Source organism: Urocitellus parryii, chromosome 5, assembly GCF_045843805.1.
Source record: "Urocitellus parryii isolate mUroPar1 chromosome 5, mUroPar1.hap1, whole genome shotgun sequence".
Lineage (NCBI taxonomy): Eukaryota > Metazoa > Chordata > Mammalia > Rodentia > Sciuridae > Urocitellus > Urocitellus parryii.
The window spans coordinates 62,281,168-62,301,971 of NC_135535.1; the positions used below are offsets into that span (position 1 = coordinate 62,281,168).

The following is a 20,804-nucleotide window of genomic DNA, read 5'->3' on the forward strand; positions in this document are numbered from 1 at the left end:
TAAATTCCTTATTAAATAGTTGTGATGGTCAATCCTTGTGGTGGGTGGGTGAGGTTATCCAGTCCTATCCTCTGTCCTATAAATTTCCTTTATTCTAGCCTGCTTCTCTTCTATGTGGTGGTGGTGGTAATGGTGGTGGTGTGTAAACCTAGGCATGCCGTGTCTGGCCTTAGAGATCAGAAAGCCCCTGCTAAATCTACTTCTCTTGCTGAAGTCAAGGAGAACAGATGCAGTGTCAGGGAATAGGAAGGTAGGACCAGGAAAGTGACTGGCATAGAGAAGACAAACAGAGATAAGGGTTTTCTGAGGATTTTAAGCTGTCAAGCAGAAAGGGACTTCCAAGTTCAACTTGTCTAACTTCTTAGTTTTATAAATGAGGAAAGAACAGGCTCTGGATAGGAGTGTAGTACTCAAAGGTCTAAAGAGGTATTCCCCAGCAGGGCATGGTGGTGCACACCTGTAATCCCAGCAATACAGGAGGATGAGGCAGGAGGATCACAAGTTTGAAGCCAGCCTCAGCAATTTATCAAGGCCCTAAGCAACTTAATGAGATCCTGTCTCAAAAAAAAAAAAAAAAAAAAAAAAAAAAAAAAAAAAAAGGCCTGGGGATGTAGCTCAGTGGTAAAGTGCTCCTGGGTTCAATTTTCAACTCCTGGTACAGGAAAAAAAAAAGAGAGAGAGAGAGAGAGAGAGAGACAGAGAGACAGAGAGACAGAGAGAGATATTGCCCAGAAGAGAAAAGGGACTGAGACACCACAGAAAGAACTGACTGAAGCAGACTGCCAATAGAGGCCCAGAGTATGAAGACCCAGAAATGATACTGGGAGGCCTTATGGATGAGCAGAGTCAGGTTCCAGATCATATCCTGCCATTTTTCAGCTTGAATCAAAGACCTTATAGGATCTGTGGAAATCTTTTCTTTCTTTTTGTACTTGGGATTGAGCCCAGGGGCTCTTTAACACTGAGCCACACCCCCAGCCCTTAATATTTTATTTTCAGACAGAGTTTTGCTAAATTGTTGATGATCCTCTTGCTTCAGCTTCCCTAGTCACTGGTATTTCAGGTGTGTGCTACTGCATCTAACTGTGAAAATCAATCTTATAAACTAATAATGCTTGTAAAGCACTGGAACAACAGTTCTTTTTCTTTTCTCTTCTCTTCTCTTCTTTCTCTCTCTCTCTCTCTCTCTCTCTCTCTCTCTCTCTCTCGTTGAGACAGGGTTTTGCCCGGTTACTAATGGTCTCACTAGGATGACGAGGCTTGCCTTGAACTTGTGATCCTCCTGCTTTAGCCTCCCAAGTTGCTAGGATTAAGTGAGTGTACCACTGTGCCTGGCTTAGGACAGTTTTGACAAGGACTTAATAAGTCTTTGCTGTAGTTGTCATATTACCTCGGAAGAGGAAAGACCCCTGTTTATGTGAGTTAGGGTATGGCCAAAATGACCCTATGGGGACACAGGGAAGAGGTCCAGGGTCTCTAGAACCCATTCCTTTTTTGCCTCTGCTGCCTGCAGCTGATAAACCTCTTATCTTGCCCAGGCAGGGGAGCCCAGGGTCAGGATAGGAGGAGAGGGCAGGGCTGCTATCAGCCACCAGGCCTGGGCCCTATCAGAGAAGGGGAGGGGCTGTCTGCACTTCCCAAACACTCCTAGGGGATCCCCCACTTACTCTCAGGAAGAAAAGACTGAGACCCAAAAACTGAAGACACAGGAGGAAAGCTGGGGTGACTCTCCTGATATTTTTCTTCCCAAGATGGAAAACCAAACCAAGTTTAAGAAGTTCAGAAGATCTGACCCTGTCTCTGGCCAGGAATATAATTTTGGAGAGTGAGAAGTAGGGCAAGGAGAAAGCACCTTGTTTGAAAAAAAGGTAAAAGTTTACTGCGCTTCTCCTAAGGGAACTGCCATGGCCATGGTAGCTGTGATGGAGACCACATCACACAAAAGGACCTTCCAGTTTAAAAGTCCAACATGAGTGCGCCGGCAAGGTCTCCCTCCCCTCAGGCAGGACAAACTTGCCAGGCCTAGCAGAAGCTGCTCTAATGCCTTTCTTCCTTCCATACAGGTTGTGGAGGCCCTTCGGGCTTTGGGGGAACCTGGCCCAGATCCTCGCCCAGTAGGATGCCCCCGTGTCCTCCCCAGCAGAGCAGGAACAGGGTGACACAGCTGCCCACTGTGGAGCTGGGCGAGATGGAACTGACTTGGCAAGAGATCATGTCCATTGCTGAGCTGCAGGTGCGCAGGAGGGGAGGACTGGCGCAGGAGGGGAGGACTGGCGCAGGGGTGGGAGGAGCAGATCTCAGGCTGCCAGTGTTGCCAACAGAGGAAAAGAAATGCTGGGGAGTGTGCATGGAAACATCTGGGGACAATGGGGAGATGGGAGAGTGGATGGCTGGGGAAGGAGTGGTGGGGAGGGAAGGGTCTGATTAGGGTAGAGGCCCCTCTCAGAAACTGCCTGCTCGCCTCTCTCTACCCTACCTCCTTTTCTGCCCTCCCTTTCTCACCTTCTCTTTTGACCTCCCTCTCCTCCAATCCTGCTCATCTTCTTCCCTTATTTCCTCCCCCTGCCCTTAGCAACAGGGCCCCTTTCCCCCAGGTAGCAGAGCAGTAGTTCAGGGGCCTTAGGAAGGGGAGTCAGACTATGCCGGGGTCCTCTCCTCCTACAAGTTGGACAAAGGGGTGTCTGTTGGCCTAACAATGATGCCTTTGTCCCCAGCTGGGTTGGAGCAAGGTGGCTCCCCTACGTGGGTTGGGGGCCTTGTTTCCAGTATGTTCTCTCCTTGCTGCACCTGGGCAGGGACAGAAGGACTGAAGAGTTAGAGGGTAGAGCTTGTGCAGGTTCCCCAAGGTGCTTCTTAGCCTCCAGGCCTGGCTCTGTGCCTGTCTCCAGTCACTGGCCCTGGCACCTTTAGGATCTGCCCTAGGCCCTCCTTCCACACAACAGCTCCCTCTGCTGGCACCCAGGGCATGGCCAGGGACTGAACTTGACCCTTTGTCCCTAGATTACCACAGCAGGAAGGGGTTCTGAGGGGTCATCTTGGCTAACAATACCTTGCCTTCCTGAAGGAAATAATGGAGCAGGAGCCATTTTAATACAGTAAGAGCTTCTCTTGAGGAGGAGGTTCTGTAATTGTTCTAATATTAGGTGGTCTTCTCTGAAGTCTGACCCCTGTGACCTCTATTCTTGCTTATGCTGCTTTCTTCTTGGAATGGTTGCATCTCCACTTCGCAAGAAGCTTCCAATTTTGTGCACATCTTTCCTCATTGGGTCTTTGGAAGGACTGTGATAGAGCTGGTTTCTTCTTTTTCTTCTTCTTCTTCTTTTTTTTTTTTTTTTTTTTTGGTGCTGGGGATTGAACTCAGGGTTTTGTGCATGTGAGGCAAGCACTCTACCAACTGAGCTATATCCCCAGATTTCTTTTTTTAAAATATTTTTTAGTTGTCAATGGACCTTTTTAAAAAATTTTTTTCAGTTGTAGATGGACACAATACCTTTGTTAATATTTTTATGTGGTGCCGGGATCAATCCCAGTGCCTCACACATGCTAGGCAAGTGCTCTACCACTGAGCCACAATCCCAGCCCCAGGGCTGGCTTCACTTTGGCAGCCTGTCTCAAAACTCTTTTCTCTTTCCTTGCAGGGTCTAAATGCTCCAAGTGAGCCATCCTTTGAGCTCCAAGCCCAGGCCCCATACCCTGGACCTCCACCACCCCCAACCTACTGTCCCTGTTCAATCCACCCAGATCCAGGTTTTCCACTTCCTCCACCACCTTATGAGCTCCCAGCATCTGTGACTCATGTTCCAGAAGACCCCCCATACTCCTATGGCAACATGGCTATTCCAGTCTCTAAGCCACTGACCCTTTCAGGCTTGCTCAGTGAGCCCCTCCCAGACCCCTTAACCCTTCTGGACATTGGGCTGCCAGCGGGGCCACCCAAGCCCCAAGAGGACCCAGAATCAGACTCAGGATTATCCCTCAACTACAGTGATGCTGAATCTCTTGAGCTGGAGGGGACAGAGGCTGGCCGGCGGCGGAATGAGTGTGTAGAGATGTATCCAGTGGAGTACCCTTACTCACTTATGTCCAACTCTCTGGCCCACCCTAACTATGCCTTGCCCCCTGCTGAGACCCCCATGGCCTTAGAGCCCTCTTCAGGCCCGGTGCGCACTAAGCCTACTGCAAGGGGCGAGGCAGGAAGTCGGGATGAGCGTCGGGCTCTGGCCATGAAGATTCCCTTCCCTACAGACAAGATTGTCAACTTGCCGGTAGATGACTTTAATGAGCTGTTGGCACGGTATCCGCTGACTGAAAGCCAGCTGGCACTAGTTCGGGACATCCGACGTCGGGGCAAGAACAAGGTGGCTGCCCAGAACTGTCGTAAGAGAAAGCTGGAAACCATTGTGCAGTTGGAACGAGAGCTGGAACGGCTGGGCAATGAAAGGGAGAGGCTTCTCAGGGCCCGGGGAGAGGCAGACCGTACCCTGGAGGTCATGCGCCAACAGCTGGCAGAGCTGTACCGTGACATTTTCCAGCACCTTCGGGATGAATCTGGCAACAGCTACTCCCCTGATGAGTATGCTCTGCAACAGGCTGCAGATGGGACCATCTTCCTGGTGCCCCGGGGAACCAAGATGGAGGCCACAGATTGAACTGGCTCAGAGAAGGGGACTGATAAAGGGAACCTTGAGATCCAGAAGACACTGAGTTCATTAGAACTAAAGAAGGGGGAACCCTGGCATTTGAAAGCTACAAGTTGTGTTTGAAGAGGTTTGCCTTGCCTGGGGATGCAGCTGTGGAAGATGATTTGTTTGCTTGCATAGCATGCTTAGCAAGTACAAAACCCTGGGTTTAATCTTCTGCACTGCAAACAAACAAAACAAAACAAAACAAAACAAAAAAAAAAACAAAAAAAAAACGGGGGGTGGGGGAGTTTGAGGGTGGGGAAGGGGGAAGGAGCTTAGCTTCTCAGGCCTCCAACCTCCACCTCTAGTATAGACTTTGGTCTATAAAAAGTTCTGCAGAAATAGCTTTCCACTGTTTTCTTTCTTGAGGGACCTGGGCACTCCCTACAACACTACTTGTTGGGGTGGGGAGGGAAGCCTAGGTATTTATCCACCTTCATCCCCCTTTAAGAGACAGGGATAAAGGATGATCTGAGGAACCCCTCTCTCTCTGAAGACCCATTAATAAAGTTGGGAGAGGTGCCAAAACTGGATGGGCCCTCCATGCAAGGTTCCTGATGTTTAGATACTGGGGATTTAATCCAGGGGTGCTTTACACCCCCATCCCTAGTCCTTTTTATTTTTGAGAGGCTCTCACTAAATTGCTGAGGCTAGCCTTGAATTTGCAATCCTCCAAACTGCTGGGATTACAGGTGTGTGCCACCAAGACCTGTTTAATTAGATCTCTCTTCTCTCTACCTGTGGAGCACAAAAAAGCCCACAGGCTTTTTTTCTTCTGCTTCTCAGCTTTGGTCATGATGTGCCAGAGCTCTCAGAAAACCGAGTGAACTGTTGTTCTTGATTGGAATGAATTCAAATTACACACCAAAGTTTCAGAGCATTTCATACCCAAGCACTGGTAAAACCTAGTCTAAAGTGAAGTAAAATGTGCACTCTCATAAAATCTTTGGACATGTTAGATAATTACTACCCAATTCTTGTTTTGGGGCCTGGGCCCTCTTCTTCAAGACCTTGAAAATCTTTTATTTGGGCTGGGGATGTGGCTCAAGCGGTAGTGTGCTCGCCTGGATGCGTGCGGCCTGGGTTTGATCCTCAGCACCACATACAATAAAGATGTTGTGTCTACCGAAAACTAAAAAAAAAAAAAATATTAAAATCCTCTTTAAAAAAAAAAAAAAAAAAGAAAATCTTTTATTAGCCTTCTCTCACAAAACTCCAGGATATAATAAACTAAGTTTTAGACTTTTTAGTCACATCAAAGTTTAATCAAACTCCTTAACTTGGGGTTTGGTGCCTCTCAATCTCCTCCATCACTGAATCATACCACTTCCCTTCTGCAGTGTTTTACCTCCATCTCAACAGGGAAAACACACTTCCAGTAGAACCCCAATGCTTACACATGGTCTCTAGCCTGGGTTTAAGGAATAAAAACCTAAAGCTTCTTTGTACCCCACCACTGCTAAGGGTGGCTTTTAACTTGTGATCCTCCTGTCTCAGCCTGCCCAGCTGCTGGGATTACAGGCATGCACCACACCTGACCCACATTTTTTGTCAGGGGAAGGGTACCAGATATTGAACTCAGGGCCACTTGACCACTGAGCTAGACTCAGCCCTATTTGTATTTTTCTTAGAGACAGGGTCTCAGCGAGTCACTTAGTGCCTCACTTTGGCTGAGGCTGGCTTTGAACTTTTAATTCTCTTGCCTCAGTATCCTGAGCTGGTGGATTACATTTATGTGCCAAATAGGCTCCATGCCTCCTATTTCTAACAGGTTTGAAGATATTCCCACATTTCAAGTTGTAAAGAGCAGGGCCTTAGACTAGCTGCTTAGAAAAAGCCTTGTTCCCATTCTAATGGGGGAAGGCAATAGTGTACTTTGATACATGCTAATCTAAAGCAAAAGTTGGAAGTTATCTGGATTATATGATCAAGTGGTTATAGGAACTTGAACAAGACATCAAATCTATTTCCTCATGTTACAAGTATGGAATTTGCCAGGTGTGGTGGTACACACACCTGTAGTCCCCAGCAGTTCTAAGAGGCTAAGGCAGTTAAAATATTGAGTTTAAAGACAGCCTCAGCAATTTAGTGAGGCCCTAAGCAACTCAGCAAGGCCCTGTTTCTTAAAATATAGAAAAGGGTTAGGGATGTGGCTCAGGCTTCCAAGTTCAATCCCCAGTACCAAAAATGGGGAATTTACTTTCATAATCTCGTCTAAGTAGAATATGATAAAACTCACTTTTCAATTTCAATAGGAATTATTTTACTGAACTACAGGATCCTAGAATTCTTTCCCTCCATATAACTGTCCAAAAGATGCCTGACACCACTCTTATAAGGGTGGAAGACTCTTACCATGAAGTATTTCAGAATAATACAGCCATGAACAGAGGCAAAATTTCTCCCTAATTCTTTGCTAAAAATTTAGGGCAAAAATGGCACTGTGTAAAATTGAAATGGTTTTACCAAGTTGCTCAGGCTGGCCTCCAACTTGTGATACTATTGTCTTAGCCTCTGGAATTGTTAGAACTAGGGATGAGCCACCATGCCAAGCTTCACCTTTAAGTTTTATTCATCACCTTTTGAGATGGGTCTCTTGTTGCATAGGCTAGCCTCAAAATCATGTTCCTGTTTCAATCTCCCAAATAGCTACAATTGCAGACATCTGTCATGCCTGGCTGGCTTAGTACCTTTAAGAAAGTCTTTCTTATTCAGTTCATTTCTTACCCTTGGAATGAGAATTTTAAATCTGAGGTATCTGGTCAACAAGTACAACTTGTTAATCAAAGATTAGTTCTATCATGCTCCTTCCTCTCCATGATAGGCACACAGCTCCCAAAAGAGATTCATTAAACCCAGTGGTAGGTGTTAAGCTTATTACTTGACGTTTCCTTGCCAGGGAAGCTAGAAACACATGCTCCAGTAGAGTGAAGTAAACAAAGTATTTCTATTGGGTCATATTATCCCCACTGTGCTTTTTTGGCTTTTACTAAACCATGACTCAGGGAGTATGAACCATAACGTATCCCAAACATGTAAGCTCAAGAGTACAGAACAGCAGCAAAATATCTGTATAGCATGCTGAAGGCCCAGGGTTCAATTCCCAGCACAAAACAAAGAACCAGAGTATTAGAACCACTTCAGGAGCTCAAGATTTCATTTTAAGCATCCATGTTGTTTTTCTGACTTACCACCAGACAACTAGTGTAAATCACCAAACCCCTATATCCTATTCGCCAATTTGAAATGGTTTCAAAGATTGCAGCATCAGGTCATTTACTATTAACACAGAGGAACAAGAAATAAAGCTTAAAAAAAAAAAAAACAAAAACAGACAACCAACAACAACCCAGTTTATTAGAAGTCACTCACAAAATTGAATGATTACAGAGCTGCAGAGCAGCTAAAAACCAACTGCATGGCAGTGAGAATGAAGTACATTGACTCAGATAAAGGTTGTCCTCACAAGGATGTTCCTGCAGAAAGAAAAAAGATTATCAGTATTTATGTAAGCAGAGTAGAAAGATTCTATGACTGTATCCACTCATTATGATAACACTTAGTTCTAATAATTCTGCTGACTACAAACAATCCAACATTATGAAATATTTTTGTTTTATCTGAGGTGCAACATCTCTGATTGTTAAAACTTACCTTTAGCAATGAACTTGGACAGACGTTTCTGGCCTTTTTTTTAAAAAATTGAGCTGATAAGCCTGTAGTAGCAGATTCCTCCTAGAAAAGTAAACAACCTTTTAGAACAAACTCTTTCCTGAGACCATGTCCCATCTTCAAGTTATACCTCCCACCTCCCGTTAAACAGCCCACCCAACCTCCCACCATTTTGGGGAAAGGATTCTAGTCATTACTTTGAGCCACTGTTTTAAGGAAATGGATGAAAGGAAGGTAATAAATGAATAATTTATAGGGCAAAAATATACCTTCACAATAGAAATAATTTAATGTGCTCACTTCCTTCAATTGGGAGCCAACAAAGAGCAGGGTGTTAAGAATTCATCTCCAGAAAAACCAATTGCAGCTTAACTGGACTAGTTTTGGCTCAATTTATTAAGGAGAATGCAACAGAAAACTGGATTTTAGGTAACTAATGGATGTAAGTAAAATCTGTTCTTACCTACCAGCATAGCAATAAAACCTTTCCTCCTGGTTCTGACTGCTAGTCCTAAGAGTCAGGTGTGCCTTACTCTTGTCTGCCTCCTTCCTTGCGATGATCACTGAAACTTCACTCCCTCCTAGCTTTCATGGAGCGTGCCGTGGCCTGCCCCTGGCTTATCTGTACTCCACATACCACAAGTGTCTACTCTCAGCTGCAGAGTGTCTGAGCTCGGAGCCATTCGCGCTATACTTGCTAGCAGTTCCTAGTAGCTGAACATCTCCTGGAACTTTAAAGGCTTTGTCACGAATCCTGAGGTATCTGCAAACTCCCTTAATAGTTAAGGTTCCACCTGCTATTGCAAACTCAGCCAGTATCATGGAACTATCATCCATGCTTCCCCACCCCCACCCCTCCCACCCACCCCACCCAACCACCCCCCTCCTCCCCAAAACTTCCAAGTGATACACCCATGAGATGGAATATACAGTCCTATCGTATAAACAAATATCTATGCTACTAGGTACAATGGCACTGAAATTGAGAGGGTACCAAAGGGAAGGCTCAAAAGTATCTATGCACAAATAACAATTATTGGGTCTATTTGGAATTTCTACACAATTATCACTATAGGATGATCGTGTTATCTTTGTGTTGAATTTAAAGGAAAACTGCAGTTAACACAAAATTACATAGAAAACATGGCTCCACATATTTCTAGTTTTGCCCTCCAGATAACTAGTTGATATTATATATAAACCTTTTTAGACCCACCCAAGACCATGACCCAACAAAACTGCAGTTTTCCTTTAATATAAAAGCCTATTTTCATGTAAATTAAAATTCTTGTTTTATCAAATGTCTCCCAAACACTTATCTGTGGACTTGAGGGGTGGCACTAGCCAGCAACTGGTTTCTATTCTCTGGCAGAGCTTTGAACTTGCATTGTGATAGAAGCATTCAACATTTATCGGGGTAGTGGGTAGGAAAAGTACAAATCTCTGCCAGTCCCAAATCCATACAGTTTTCATTCCATTCAAGAGAATTAAATCGTTTATTGATTACACATGATAATGGATGATACACAAGCTTCATTCCCATCTATTATTTATCTGGTACCATTATTCAATTTAGATATTGCATAGGATATGCCAACAATCATTTTTATAACCAAATAATTCCATGACTGCTTGGGTGACCCTTTCAATGGTGAACTTCAGAAGGTCACAACTACACCAAGGTTTCTGAACCTGGCATCATCCTGAATGAATTCTAACTTCACACTGTTGGGGAAGTTTTACCAAGATGGCTTCAGAGTAGACTAACTTTACACAGCACATTTAAAAAAAGACACATTTATTCAGCGTCATGATCAGACTATTACATTTAGCAATCAACAGCATGGGTGCAAAAAAAAAAAAAAAAAAAAAAAAGTCTACATTAAAACCCTTTGTTGGAATGCTTTACACTTTCCACAGAACAGAAACTAAAATAACCTGTTATACAATTAGTCACAAATACAGTCCTCGAGTTTTTTTGCCCATACACATGAGTATTGTCTAAACCATGTCTTCTTTGTAGCAGCTAGGCCCTGCCACCACTGTGCTTGGCTGAGTTCACAAATCTGTTGTAACCTGTAGCTTCCCTGTCACTTCTCTGGCTCTCCTCTCCTGCTAAGCTTTGTTTCCTGTTGAACAATATGGAATAAAGTTGTTAATCTAAACATATTAAGACTCAAGGCTATAATCCAATAGCAAAGTTGTTTCCCACAAATTTTGCTAATCTGAATATTAACTTAACATCCACAATTTACTGCAATTATAATGTTAACTACGTTGCACTGCTCAGCTATATTAGGGTTATTGGGTTCATCAGCAATTATAAAAATTATGTCAACACGTAAAAAAAAAATAAAAAAGGTTACTTACTTACCTGGCAGTATTAAAACCTTCTGCCACTGCCATAGCTACTGCTGCTGCTGGAACCGCCATAGCCACCTAAAAGAAATTTCTTTCATTTATATTTCGGAAATGTACCGATTTGAGGCAATGACACGTTCAAAGAAGGAACGGCCATTAAAGTGACCTTCACCTAGAGTGACAAAAGCGTGAGGAGGTCATGTTGAGTTTTCAAATTTGATTGCAAATTACTAACAATTGTTAAATTATCAGATTTTCATTATTTACATATGTACTACCTTAAAAACTGGTAGTCCAATGAGATCAATCAATATTACAAATATATAATACCTTGGTTTCGTGGTTTGGCAAAATATTGGCCTCCACCACCGTAAGGTCCAGAGCTTCTGCCTCCAAAGTTTCCACCCTTCATGGGTCCAAAATTTGATGACTGATTGTTGTAACTGCCAAAATCATTGTAGCTTCCACCACCTCCAAAATTGCTTCCTAGGAATGGAAAGAGGGACTTGTCTATTACTTGGGGAAGATGACTGATAGTGCCCAATTCTGCTTAGTGTTCAGAATAAAAAGAGGTTATATATTTGCTGCCTGCCTTCCTCCCAAACTGTTGGCTCCAAATCCTTATATTTTATCTCTGGGCAAGGTATTCAAAACACATCATTCAACTCAACAGTTTTCCCCTAGTGGCATTTGCAAGCACTCTAACCTTAAGGCCTTTCTTCCACATCCAAGGCCAGTGCAAATACAAGCTAAATCACCTAAGTACCTAAGGTCCCAAAGTTGATTCAAAACTAAGTGTCCTGCCATGGTACTGCTTACCTAACTCAAAATTTAAGACACCACTAAACACATACCCATCTACTTATAAGGGAGTGAGGCGGCCCCAGCTTAAAGCCAGGAGGAGGTAGCACAGCAAGCTTGTTTTAAATGTACCATGCAGTGTACCACACAATGCTTTAAAAGCTCCAAATTCCAATACAGGCAGAAACTCTAAAAGGCTAATCTAGCTATCACACCAAGTACTTGGATCACTGGATACCTACCACTACCACCGCCAAAGCCGCCTCCGCCTCCTCCGTTGTTATAGCTGTCATAGCTGCCACTCCCGCCATAGCCACTGCCCTGGTTTCCATAACCCTGTCCACCACTTCCATAGCCTCTGCTTCCTCCAGAGTAACCAGGGCCGCCTCCTCCTCCATAACCACCTACAAGAATACAATTCTTCTCAATAAGACAAAAGTATTCAACAATAAAAACCGGTGCAAATTTAACAGCTAAGGGCCTCCTTTACAGCATGCAAATTATGGGCCAAGTTGAGTTCGTCATGCACTAGGAGTTTTAGTTTCTACCATCCTATTCTAAAGGTATAGATTGCCAGAAATTTTTACTTACACATTTCTCTAAAAACTTACCATCATTACCAAATCCATTGTAGCCATCCCCGCTGCCACCATATCCACCACCACCACGACTGCCACCAAAGCCACCTGCAATAAAGATTTTATATACGAGGTGTATAGTATGTTAATTGCACACTGAAGATTAACTTTTGGTTTACTGTGGGTTGTAAAAAGGATGTGATGTAGAGCAATAGTATTATATGGTCACTATCAATTTCCACTAAGCCTTAGATAACAACACATACCACGACCACTGAAGTTCCCTCCACGACCAAAATTGTCATTTCCACCAAAACCACCTCCACGACCACCACCGAAGTTTCCAGAACCACTTCGACCTTAATAGAAAAAAAATATTTAAGTGTTAAACCACATATTGGCTCACAGTAACTCAAAATTACCTTTACATTGTAATCAAGTAATAATAAATGTACCTCTTTGACTAGATGAGGCACTAGCCATCTCTTGCTTTGACAGGGCTTTCCTCACTTCACAGTTGTGGCCATTCACAGTATGGTATTTCTGAACTAAAAAAATTTAAAGATAAAATTCTGGTCTTAGATGGAGACTGCAAGTGGATCTTAAAAGCCTTAGTAAATGTCAGCAATGTGTTACTTACTGACAATCTTATCCACAGAGTCATGGTCATCAAAAGTTACAAAAGCAAAGCCCCTTTTCTTTCCACTGCCTCGGTCAGTCATGATTTCAATAACTTCAATTTTCCCATACTGTTCAAAATAATCTCGTAGGTGATGTTCTTCAGTGTCTTCTTTAATGCCACCAACAAAGATCTTTTTCACAGTTAAGTGGGCCCCTGGTCTTTGAGAATCCTATCAGGAGGAAATTAAGTTACTTTACATAAGCAAGATCTATTCCCAAAATCAGAATTTTAAAAAGCTTAGAAGACTCCCAAATCTCATCAGTAGCAACACCTTCAAATGAATATTGGGGGGAGGGGAAAAATCACTCACTTCTCGTGAGACAGCTCTCTTTGGTTCCACAACTCTACCATCCACTTTGTGTGGTCTTGCATTCATGGCTGCATCCACTTCCTCCACAGTGGCATAAGTGACAAACCCAAAGCCTCTGGAGCGTTTGGTGTTTGGATCTCTCATTACCTGTGAACATTGTTAATTCATTTAATACACAGCGCAACTCTACAAAGTAATATCATTTCTATTTTAAGGCCAAGAAGAAACTTTACACCAATCCTGTATACGAAGCCATTCAGTTTCCCACTACTATATATTTGAGATAGCTTTGTACACTAAAGAACAAAGGCAGTCCCTTTGCCTCGTTATTTCTCATTATTACCTCTATTAACCACCTTCACAAAGCATTCAGACAAGATTAATATCAGGAAAAGCCTAGGAAATCAACTAATTCTACTGCCTTTTGTCCCTTCCAAGTCTTACCACACAATCCGTGAGTGTTCCCCATTGCTCAAAATGGCTTCTCAGACTCTCATCAGTTGTTTCAAAACTCAGCCCTCCGATGAATAGCTTCCGCAGCTGTTCGGGCTCTTTAGGGGACTAGAGTGTGGGGAAAACGCGTTTAAGTGGGGCTATAACACGGACGCTTCCATTTAGGACAAACAAAACCAGACACCAACGTGCGTATAACTTATTGTTCCTTGAAACCCCAACAAACCACGTGCTTCTCCCCATCACTGAGGGTGGTGGTGGTGATAGTGAGGGTTGGAGAGCATCAAGCGCATGCGCCCCTACTCCGGACGCACGCGCAACAAAAGGACTGTGCGAAGGGGTGCATCGTCAGTAAGATACTAATAGCTCTACGAAATTCGCCCATGCGACAAAGCAAAAAGTGTCCGTATGCGTCTAGGAGTTTTGACGTTACTAACGAGTCCGGAGTGATAACTAATATTTAGCGGACGGCGGCCTCATGGCGACGACGAGGACAACAAAATGGCGACCTCAACTTTGGGAGGAGTAGGCCCTGGCAGCGACCGAAGGATCTGCTGAAAGCGCTAGTGCAAGCCGCAAAACCACACAGCATCTCACCCAACTCAGAAGGGGCGAGAAAGAAAACTCAACTTTCGAAAAGCGTCTAACTCACCTCTGATTTAGACATGACGGCAGCAGGAAGACAGACTTTAACGATGCTTTCTCGGCGGCGTCCACGGGCAGAAAGGAGTAAGCTAACGAACGTATCCACCAGCCTACCTTCAGCCTCGCCTTTTTATCCCGCCTCCTCGCTTTCGGCATTGGCAGACTCCGCCCCTCCAAAGCTCCGATTGGCTGTCTGAAATAACTTTCTCCTTCTATTGGTCTATGGTTCCGTACTGCTGTGTAACGTCATCCGTTTGGGCGTTCTACGCAAGCCCCGCCCCCTTGAGTCATTGGTGCCTGAGCTACGTTACTCTTAACCAGTCTGATTGGCTAGCCCGCCAATCATTCATATTTGAATATACCCAAGGTATGTAAGCGCCTTTTTCGTCTTCCACACCCATATAATACATTCACCTCGCCTGGCAAAGCATAACTAATACTATAAATTAGATAAGTAGCTTGTAAAAGCTTCTTTTTGCGGTCACTACTTACAGAGCGCATGTGTAGTAAAATGGCGAGTTTACGCAGGCGTATTATGAAGTTCCGCCTGCCGCTGGAACACGTGAAATGGCGGGCAGGAGTGGGCGGTGAACCTATGGCGCCTGCGTAGTGGCGGGAGTTGTGCCCTCTTTTGCGCAGGCGTTATGGGCGGAGAAAGGGTCCGGTTCCAGGATTGGTTGCGCAGGCGCAGGGAAGGATCCGTTTTGGCGGGCGGTTGGCGTTGCGCAGAAGGCGGCGGCAGCGGTGACTTGTGGTTCGGCCCCACCACAGAGGAACAGGGCAGACGTTAGTGTGAGTGATCACTCTCGATCCCGGGTAAGTGGAAGAGAGTCTTGTCTACGCATACGAGGTCTTGAACCGGCTCCATTTGGGCCCGTTATTGTGTGAAATGAATGGACCGCAGGGTGGGGGGGATAGTGAAAGGGCAGCGATGCATCGGGCCAACCAATAGAAGAACAGGGGGCGGGATATTTTATCCTTGCAGGTTCTTTGGGGCTTTGCAGCCGAAGAATTTGACTGGCAAGTGTATAGGCCAATTGGGTCTGCCTTGAGCTGCCGAATGACCGGTGCTTGGGCCATCGGAATGTGGGAGGCGGGTTTTTCCCTCCTGAGCAGCGTCTTACTGAGCCAATGAGCACGAAGCGCGCGGTAGGATGGCCTTCTCCAAGAGGCAGCGGTTTGACTCCAATGGGGAGCGCGGGAGTTGGGCAGTTAAATGGATAGACCGAGTCTGGAGCCAGTAGGTGAACGGGTACTCCAAAAGAGGGAGTTATCTTAGACTAGGAGTTGTTACTTTCAATACCTGTGATGGTGCGTGGGAATGAACATTTTATCCATAGTAACTAACCTAATGAAATCTTTAGGTTTCCATCCTACACACCTTTTGGGGAAAATGTTTTCCCCACCTCGGGACATCATATATCTACCACTTTAGTTTTAGGGAAAACGAGGAGTTTTAGACTTATTTGCTTGTTTAGAAGACCGTTAAGATGGTAGAACAAATAGGATAAATCTTCACGTATCTTTATGGAATGCATCCAAGAAAAATCTATATCATAATCATATTTCCATGGACAAATAGGTCCGTAGGTCCAGAGAGAGTTTTGAAAGACTACATATTTGGATATGACACAATGGGATCTAGGCAGATGGGATTTCTAATGTTTAAATCTTTTCAGAGATAATTTGTTATAAAATTGAATAAAAAATGATAATTTGTCATTAAAATTAAATAAAAAAAATTTTTTTGTTTCCAGTCATCACGTATTTCTCATTACCTCCTTTCTCTTTAATTATGTATGTTCTGGGTGCTTTTCTCTTTGGTCTCTTCCGCTGAGGAACTTTCCTTACATAAATGTATCTTTGTTTACACCATTAAAGATTTCCCAAGCCCCTCTTTCCTGCTCTTTGAGAATGTCTGGTTTGGGGTGAAAAAGAAGTTGCTTAAGGAGGGTATGGGGAGGGAAGAACCACCCATCACCTGGATCACCATTCATTGCCTTTTGGTTAGATTTTCTTCTGTTGGTAATGCCCACTGTGTTTATTCTAGGGCTTTTTAAATTTTATTGTTATTATTATTTTTTGGTACTGGGTATTGAACCCAGCCAGAGGCAGTTTACTACTAAGCTATGTTCCCAGTCCTTTTTATTTTTTGAAATGAGATCTTGCTGACCATCATCATCATGTATAATAAGTTAGAATAAATAATTTTAATAAGTAAAGAAAAAGATCTTGCTGAGTCGCTGAGGGTCTCTGCTAAATTGTTGAGACTGGCCTCTAACTTGCAAGTATTCTGATTGTAGGCCTGAGGTATCTACTCTGGCTGTGTCAATTTTAATACTTCATTGTTCACTGGTTAATGTAGAGTCAAAAGGGAAAATATTTAAATGGCTGATAAAATCAACTATATATGAAATAAATTTAGGATTAGAGACCTTTGGGGTTTTTAAAAAATATTTTAAAAAATATTTATTTTTATAAAATTTTAAAAAAATATTTACTTTTTAGTTGTAGGTGGACACAATATCCTTATTTCATTTTTATGTGGTGCTGAGGTTTGAACCCAATGCCCCACATGTGCTAGAAGAGCATTCTACCACTGAGCCACAGCCCTGAGACCTTTACAGTTTTGTACAAAAAACATAATTCCAGTGCAGCTTATAATGAACAGAGGAGTGATTTCTTTTTTTTTGTTTGTTTTTAATATTTTTTTTTTAAAGAAAGAGTAAGAGAGGAGAGAGAGAGAATTTTTTTTAATATTTATTTTTTAGTTCTCGGTGGACACAACATCTTTGTTGGTATGTGGTGCTGAGGATCGAACCCGGGTCGCACGCATACCAGGCAAGCACGCTACCACTTGAGCCACATCCCCAGCCCAGAGGAGTGATTTCCATGTTAACTGGTGCTTGCAAAGGGATAACATTATCAGTTATACACCTATTTGTAGGTTATGTTAAGGATGCAGTTGCTGAGCTTCTAAGAACTAAAGTGATAATGGGTTAAGGATATTTATCGTTGATGTATTTAGGTTTAAAAGGAATACCAAGAAAGAACAATAAAGAAAAATCTAATCATGGTCTAAAATGACCAATGCCAGAGTTTATATTTATATTTTAAAATATATTTTAAAAATATTTTACCAGTTGCAAATTAGGAAAGACTGGAGATGATGGGTGAGGTGTTTAGGGAGTGACCTTTGGTAAGGGAGCACTACATTTTACCTGATATAAGTGATTTGGACATTCCTGGAATTCTTTTGGGCCAGAGTCTCAAATTCTCCTTTGACCTTGATTTAGTGAGAAATAGATTTTACACTGGTCCTGTATACATATTGAAACATGTTTCACCAGACAAAAGTGCAAAGAACACTAGCACTTTCTCATCTACAATGTATTTCATTTTTTAAAAAACCAGGTCAATTTCCACTGAACTGATTTCACAACTGTTATAAACCCACAGTTTTTTGGGGAGGGGTGTGGGGAGAGCCCTGCTCAGAGGAATGGGCAACCAGATCATAGCACCTTAGATTATTCTGAGTTGATTCATTTCATCTCTAGTTTCAGCTACCTGAATTTATAAGCAGATTCATTGGTGGTCCCTTATATGGTGTTTTTACATGTATTTTACCTTGAAAGATTTTAGCTTTGTGAAATTGAGCATTTCTAGTTGTTGTGCAAGTAAAAATTGCTTGTTTTATTATGAAGTGTATTCTAATGGGATTGTAGGTTTGATGAATATTTCTCTGTGGTGGGGGTATTTTAATAGATAATTTTCATTGAAATTCTCAAGACTATCACATGAAAAATCCTAACTAGACTTATCCTTTGCCGTGGAAAATCTGGTAGGGTTGTGAAAACCACCCCACAGTAATACAAAGTGTTGGGCCTCCATTAGCAAAAGTTAAAGCACTTGCACTTCGAGTTTGGAGGGCTACTAATGCATCTAAACTTAAAAGGATTATTTACTTTTTTTTTTTTAAAGAGAGAGTGAGAGAGGAGAGAGAGAGAGAATTTTTAATATTTATTTTTTAGTTCTCGGCGGACACAACATCTTTGTTGGTATGTGGTGCTGAGGATCGAACCTGGGTCGCACGCATGCCAGGCGAGCGCGCTACCGCTTGAGCCACATCCCCAGCCCAAGGATTATTTACTAAAAGAGAAAATAACACATCTTCATTGGTCTGTATAAAAAAAAATAAGTAGAAGACTTCCTTATAGGTGATACAGAATTTGCCATCCTCCTGTCTTAGTCTCCAGAGTTGCTAGGATTACATGTTTGTGCCACTACCCATGTCCAGCTATATCAGAGTCTTAGGTAAGCAGGATGGTAATTGGGAGAGAGAAAGAGCAGATAAGTCTGAAGTGACCAGATATTTTCTTTAAATGTCTAAGAAAATTTTGTAGATTTTCAGAGCCTTTAATAATACTTTAGAAAAGAGAATGGTTTGTGATTCAGGATGCAAAGTTTCTGAGGAAGACTAGTGGGTGTTTATTTTTGGTTTTGGGGATTTAAACCCACCAGAACCTCTTGCATGCTGAGCCAGTACTGTTGCCCCACCCCCACCTCTTTTAATTTTTAAGGCAAATTAGTAACCACAGCATAATTTTCATCTTTTAAAAATATTTTTAGTTGTCAATGGACCTTTATTTTATTTATATGTGGTAACAAGATTTGAACCCAGTGCTTCACCCATGCTGGGCAAGTGCTCTACCACTGAGCCACAATCCCAGCCCCCTAATTTTCATATTTTATTGGAATCACTCATTTAATAAGTTCACCTGGTAGAGAATGTTCAACTTTCATTTTGTTCTTTTTCTTGGTCTTTTTTTATTTTCAATTGGTTTACCTGAAATCAGGCCTAAAGCTGTGCTATGGATATTGATTTTAAAAGCAGAATATTAATGTGGTTATTGTTTGATTCAATATAGGTATTTACACATTATTATTCATGAACTTGGACTCTGGGCAGTCATCTTTTGTCACTAACATAAACTTTGATTTTCCTTTCTTGCTCATAGAGGGTGAATTTAACTGATCATTGTACTAATAGGAAGAAGTCCAGGTCGTCCTGAGAAGAGTTGGCTTATACAGAGTTCAAGATGCACATTTGTTGGATTTCTGTAAGCCATTTGATGCCACATATTCATTTCTGATGACAACTTTACACTTGTGCTGGCAGAACACCCACAGTGACAACTGCTGTCTATGTTTAGTCTGTCCAAGACCTCAACCAGTTAGTATGTTTGTGGAAAAACCTACACTGTTCTTGTTAGCAGCTATGTAAATATTAGACCGCTCTCTGAGTTTATCTTCTCAGGTCTGCCAATTTATTTTTGGGCAGTTTAGATCCTGTGGTTGCCTCAATTTACCCTTTGAAATGAGGGATTAAAGGTTTTAGTTATCCTTTGGGTTAAGTGAAGCACAATTCTTTTTGAATCGGTACATGGTTTTATATATGTCCAGTTTATGATGGATGTGTGTGTTGGGGAATGAACCAGCGCTTTGAGTACATGCTCTTACTTCGGAGTTACACTTCAGGTTCCTAGCCCCAATTTATGGTGGTGCCCCCCCCCCGCCACGCCCCAGGGATATCAAACCCAGTTCCTCACACATGTTGGCAAGCATTCTCCCACTAAACTGCATGCATAGCCTCCTGGTTTGTGATTTCAAAAATTGTACTTCCACTGTTTATTTGCTTCCTGTGGTTCGTACAACATCCTAGCACAGACTTGGTAGCTTAAAACAACAGGAATTTAGCTGAGCACCATGGCACCGGCCTGTAATCCCAGCTACTCTGGAGGCTGAGGCAGGAGGATCACAAGTTTCAGGCCAATCTTGGCAAATTAGTGAGACCTTGACTCAAAGTAAAATATAGAAAGGGTTAGAGATGTAGTAGCTCTAGAAAGAAAAAGGTATAGGGATACAGGTCTGTGGTAGAGGGCCCCTGGGATCAATTTTAATACCACAAAAAATCCTAAACAACAAAAAACCAGGAATCCTCATAATTCTAGAGGCCATAAGTCTGTAGTCAAGGCTTTGAGCCCCTTGTGGAGGCTCCAAGGGGATAGTGTCTGTTCCTTGCCTCTTCCAGTTTCTGGTGGTAATTACCATTCCTTGACTTAATGGACTCATTTCCCTCTGCTCTTTAAAGGATACATGTGAGGTTGCATTTAAGGCTGGAAGATCAGGACTAATTTCTCTCAGATCTTTTTTTCCTATATATTTATTGGTGCATTATAATTACACATAATAATGAGATTCATTGTTACATATTCGTACATGTACACAATATTGTTTTCCCATCCTTCCCTTTCCCTCCATCCCTTCCCCTGGCCCACATCTTCTACTCTTCTAGTCTCCCTTGTTTTCATGAGGTCCCCTCACCTTTTTTTGCCTTATTTCTTTTTAGCTCTCACATCTTTTCTTATATAAGACAATCACAGTTTTGTGGGTTAGGAATTGAATATCTTTGGGGGGACCACCATTTGGACCACTATACCTTGGTTCCTTAACTCCTACTCAAATAAATTTGACCTCCCTCAAAAAAAAAAAAAAGGTTATTTTAAATGAAAGAGGCAAATGAAAAATAAAAAAAGCTCAGAAACCTTGGTTCTTTTCCT

The 20,804-nt window shown here is 42.7% G+C and overlaps 3 protein-coding genes across 9 annotated transcripts in view; 2 read left to right on the plus strand and 1 right to left on the minus strand.

The window, feature by feature from the left end:
- The first annotated feature begins 2,106 nt into the window (after positions 1 to 2,106).
- Positions 2,107 to 4,655, plus strand: Nfe2 (nuclear factor, erythroid 2). The gene is made up of 2 exons (XM_026398814.2): positions 2,107 to 2,233; positions 3,639 to 4,655. The coding sequence occupies exons 1-2, from the start codon at positions 2,120 to 2,122 to the stop codon at positions 4,647 to 4,649; spliced, it is 1,125 nt and encodes a 374-aa protein (XP_026254599.1). The 5' UTR covers positions 2,107 to 2,119; the 3' UTR covers positions 4,650 to 4,655.
- A 3,363-nt stretch (positions 4,656 to 8,018) lies between these two features.
- On the minus strand, positions 8,019 to 14,289 carry Hnrnpa1 (heterogeneous nuclear ribonucleoprotein A1). Of its 5 annotated transcripts, none has more exons than XR_013343665.1 (12): positions 14,192 to 14,289; positions 13,531 to 13,647; positions 13,087 to 13,233; positions 12,735 to 12,945; positions 12,550 to 12,642; positions 12,361 to 12,453; positions 12,128 to 12,202; positions 11,759 to 11,920; positions 11,046 to 11,201; positions 10,729 to 10,793; positions 8,337 to 8,417; positions 8,019 to 8,158 (listed from the first exon to the last, which is right to left on the minus strand). XR_013343665.1 is itself a non-coding variant. In XM_077799274.1 (11 exons), the coding sequence occupies exons 1-10, from the start codon at positions 14,204 to 14,206 to the stop codon at positions 10,738 to 10,740; spliced, it is 1,125 nt and encodes a 374-aa protein (XP_077655400.1). In that variant the 5' UTR covers positions 14,207 to 14,289; the 3' UTR covers positions 9,816 to 10,483; positions 10,729 to 10,737. The 5 variants fall into 5 exon arrangements, 3 of the variants coding, with proteins under 3 accessions (XP_077655400.1, XP_077655401.1, XP_077655402.1); XR_013343666.1 differs by having other exon boundaries at positions 10,725 to 10,793; XM_077799274.1 differs by lacking the exons at positions 8,019 to 8,158; positions 8,337 to 8,417 and adding an exon at positions 9,816 to 10,483.
- A 24-nt stretch (positions 14,290 to 14,313) lies between these two features.
- Cbx5 (chromobox 5) overlaps positions 14,314 to 20,804 on the plus strand; it is a 40,074-nt gene continuing 33,583 nt past the window's right edge. The window contains exon 1 of one of the 3 annotated variants that reach the window (XM_026398822.2): positions 14,314 to 14,551. In XM_026398822.2, the coding sequence (XP_026254607.1) occupies positions 14,407 to 14,551 (145 nt within the window). In that variant the 5' untranslated portion in view covers positions 14,314 to 14,406. Of the gene's footprint in view, positions 14,552 to 14,898; positions 15,001 to 20,804 lie in introns of those variants that run through there. The other 2 variants (XM_026398824.2, XM_026398826.2) reach the window with 2 other exon arrangements.

Excerpts from the sequence above, each read along its gene's own strand:
- Hnrnpa1 (XM_077799274.1), bottom strand. Across the intron at positions 12,203-12,360 it reads AGGGAACTTCAGTGGTCGTG|GTGGCTTTGGTGGCAGTCGT; the intron begins GTATGTGTTGTT and ends TCTTTATTGCAG. Across the intron at positions 11,921-12,127 it reads CAATGGATTTGGTAATGATG|GTGGTTATGGAGGAGGAGGC; the intron begins GTAAGTTTTTAG and ends GTATTCTTGTAG.
- Nfe2 (XM_026398814.2), top strand. The coding sequence starts at position 2,120 with ATGCCCCCGTGTCCTCCCCAGCAGAGCAGGAACAGGGTGACACAGCTG. Across the intron at positions 2,234-3,638 it reads TGTCCATTGCTGAGCTGCAG|GGTCTAAATGCTCCAAGTGA; the intron begins GTGCGCAGGAGG and ends CTTTCCTTGCAG.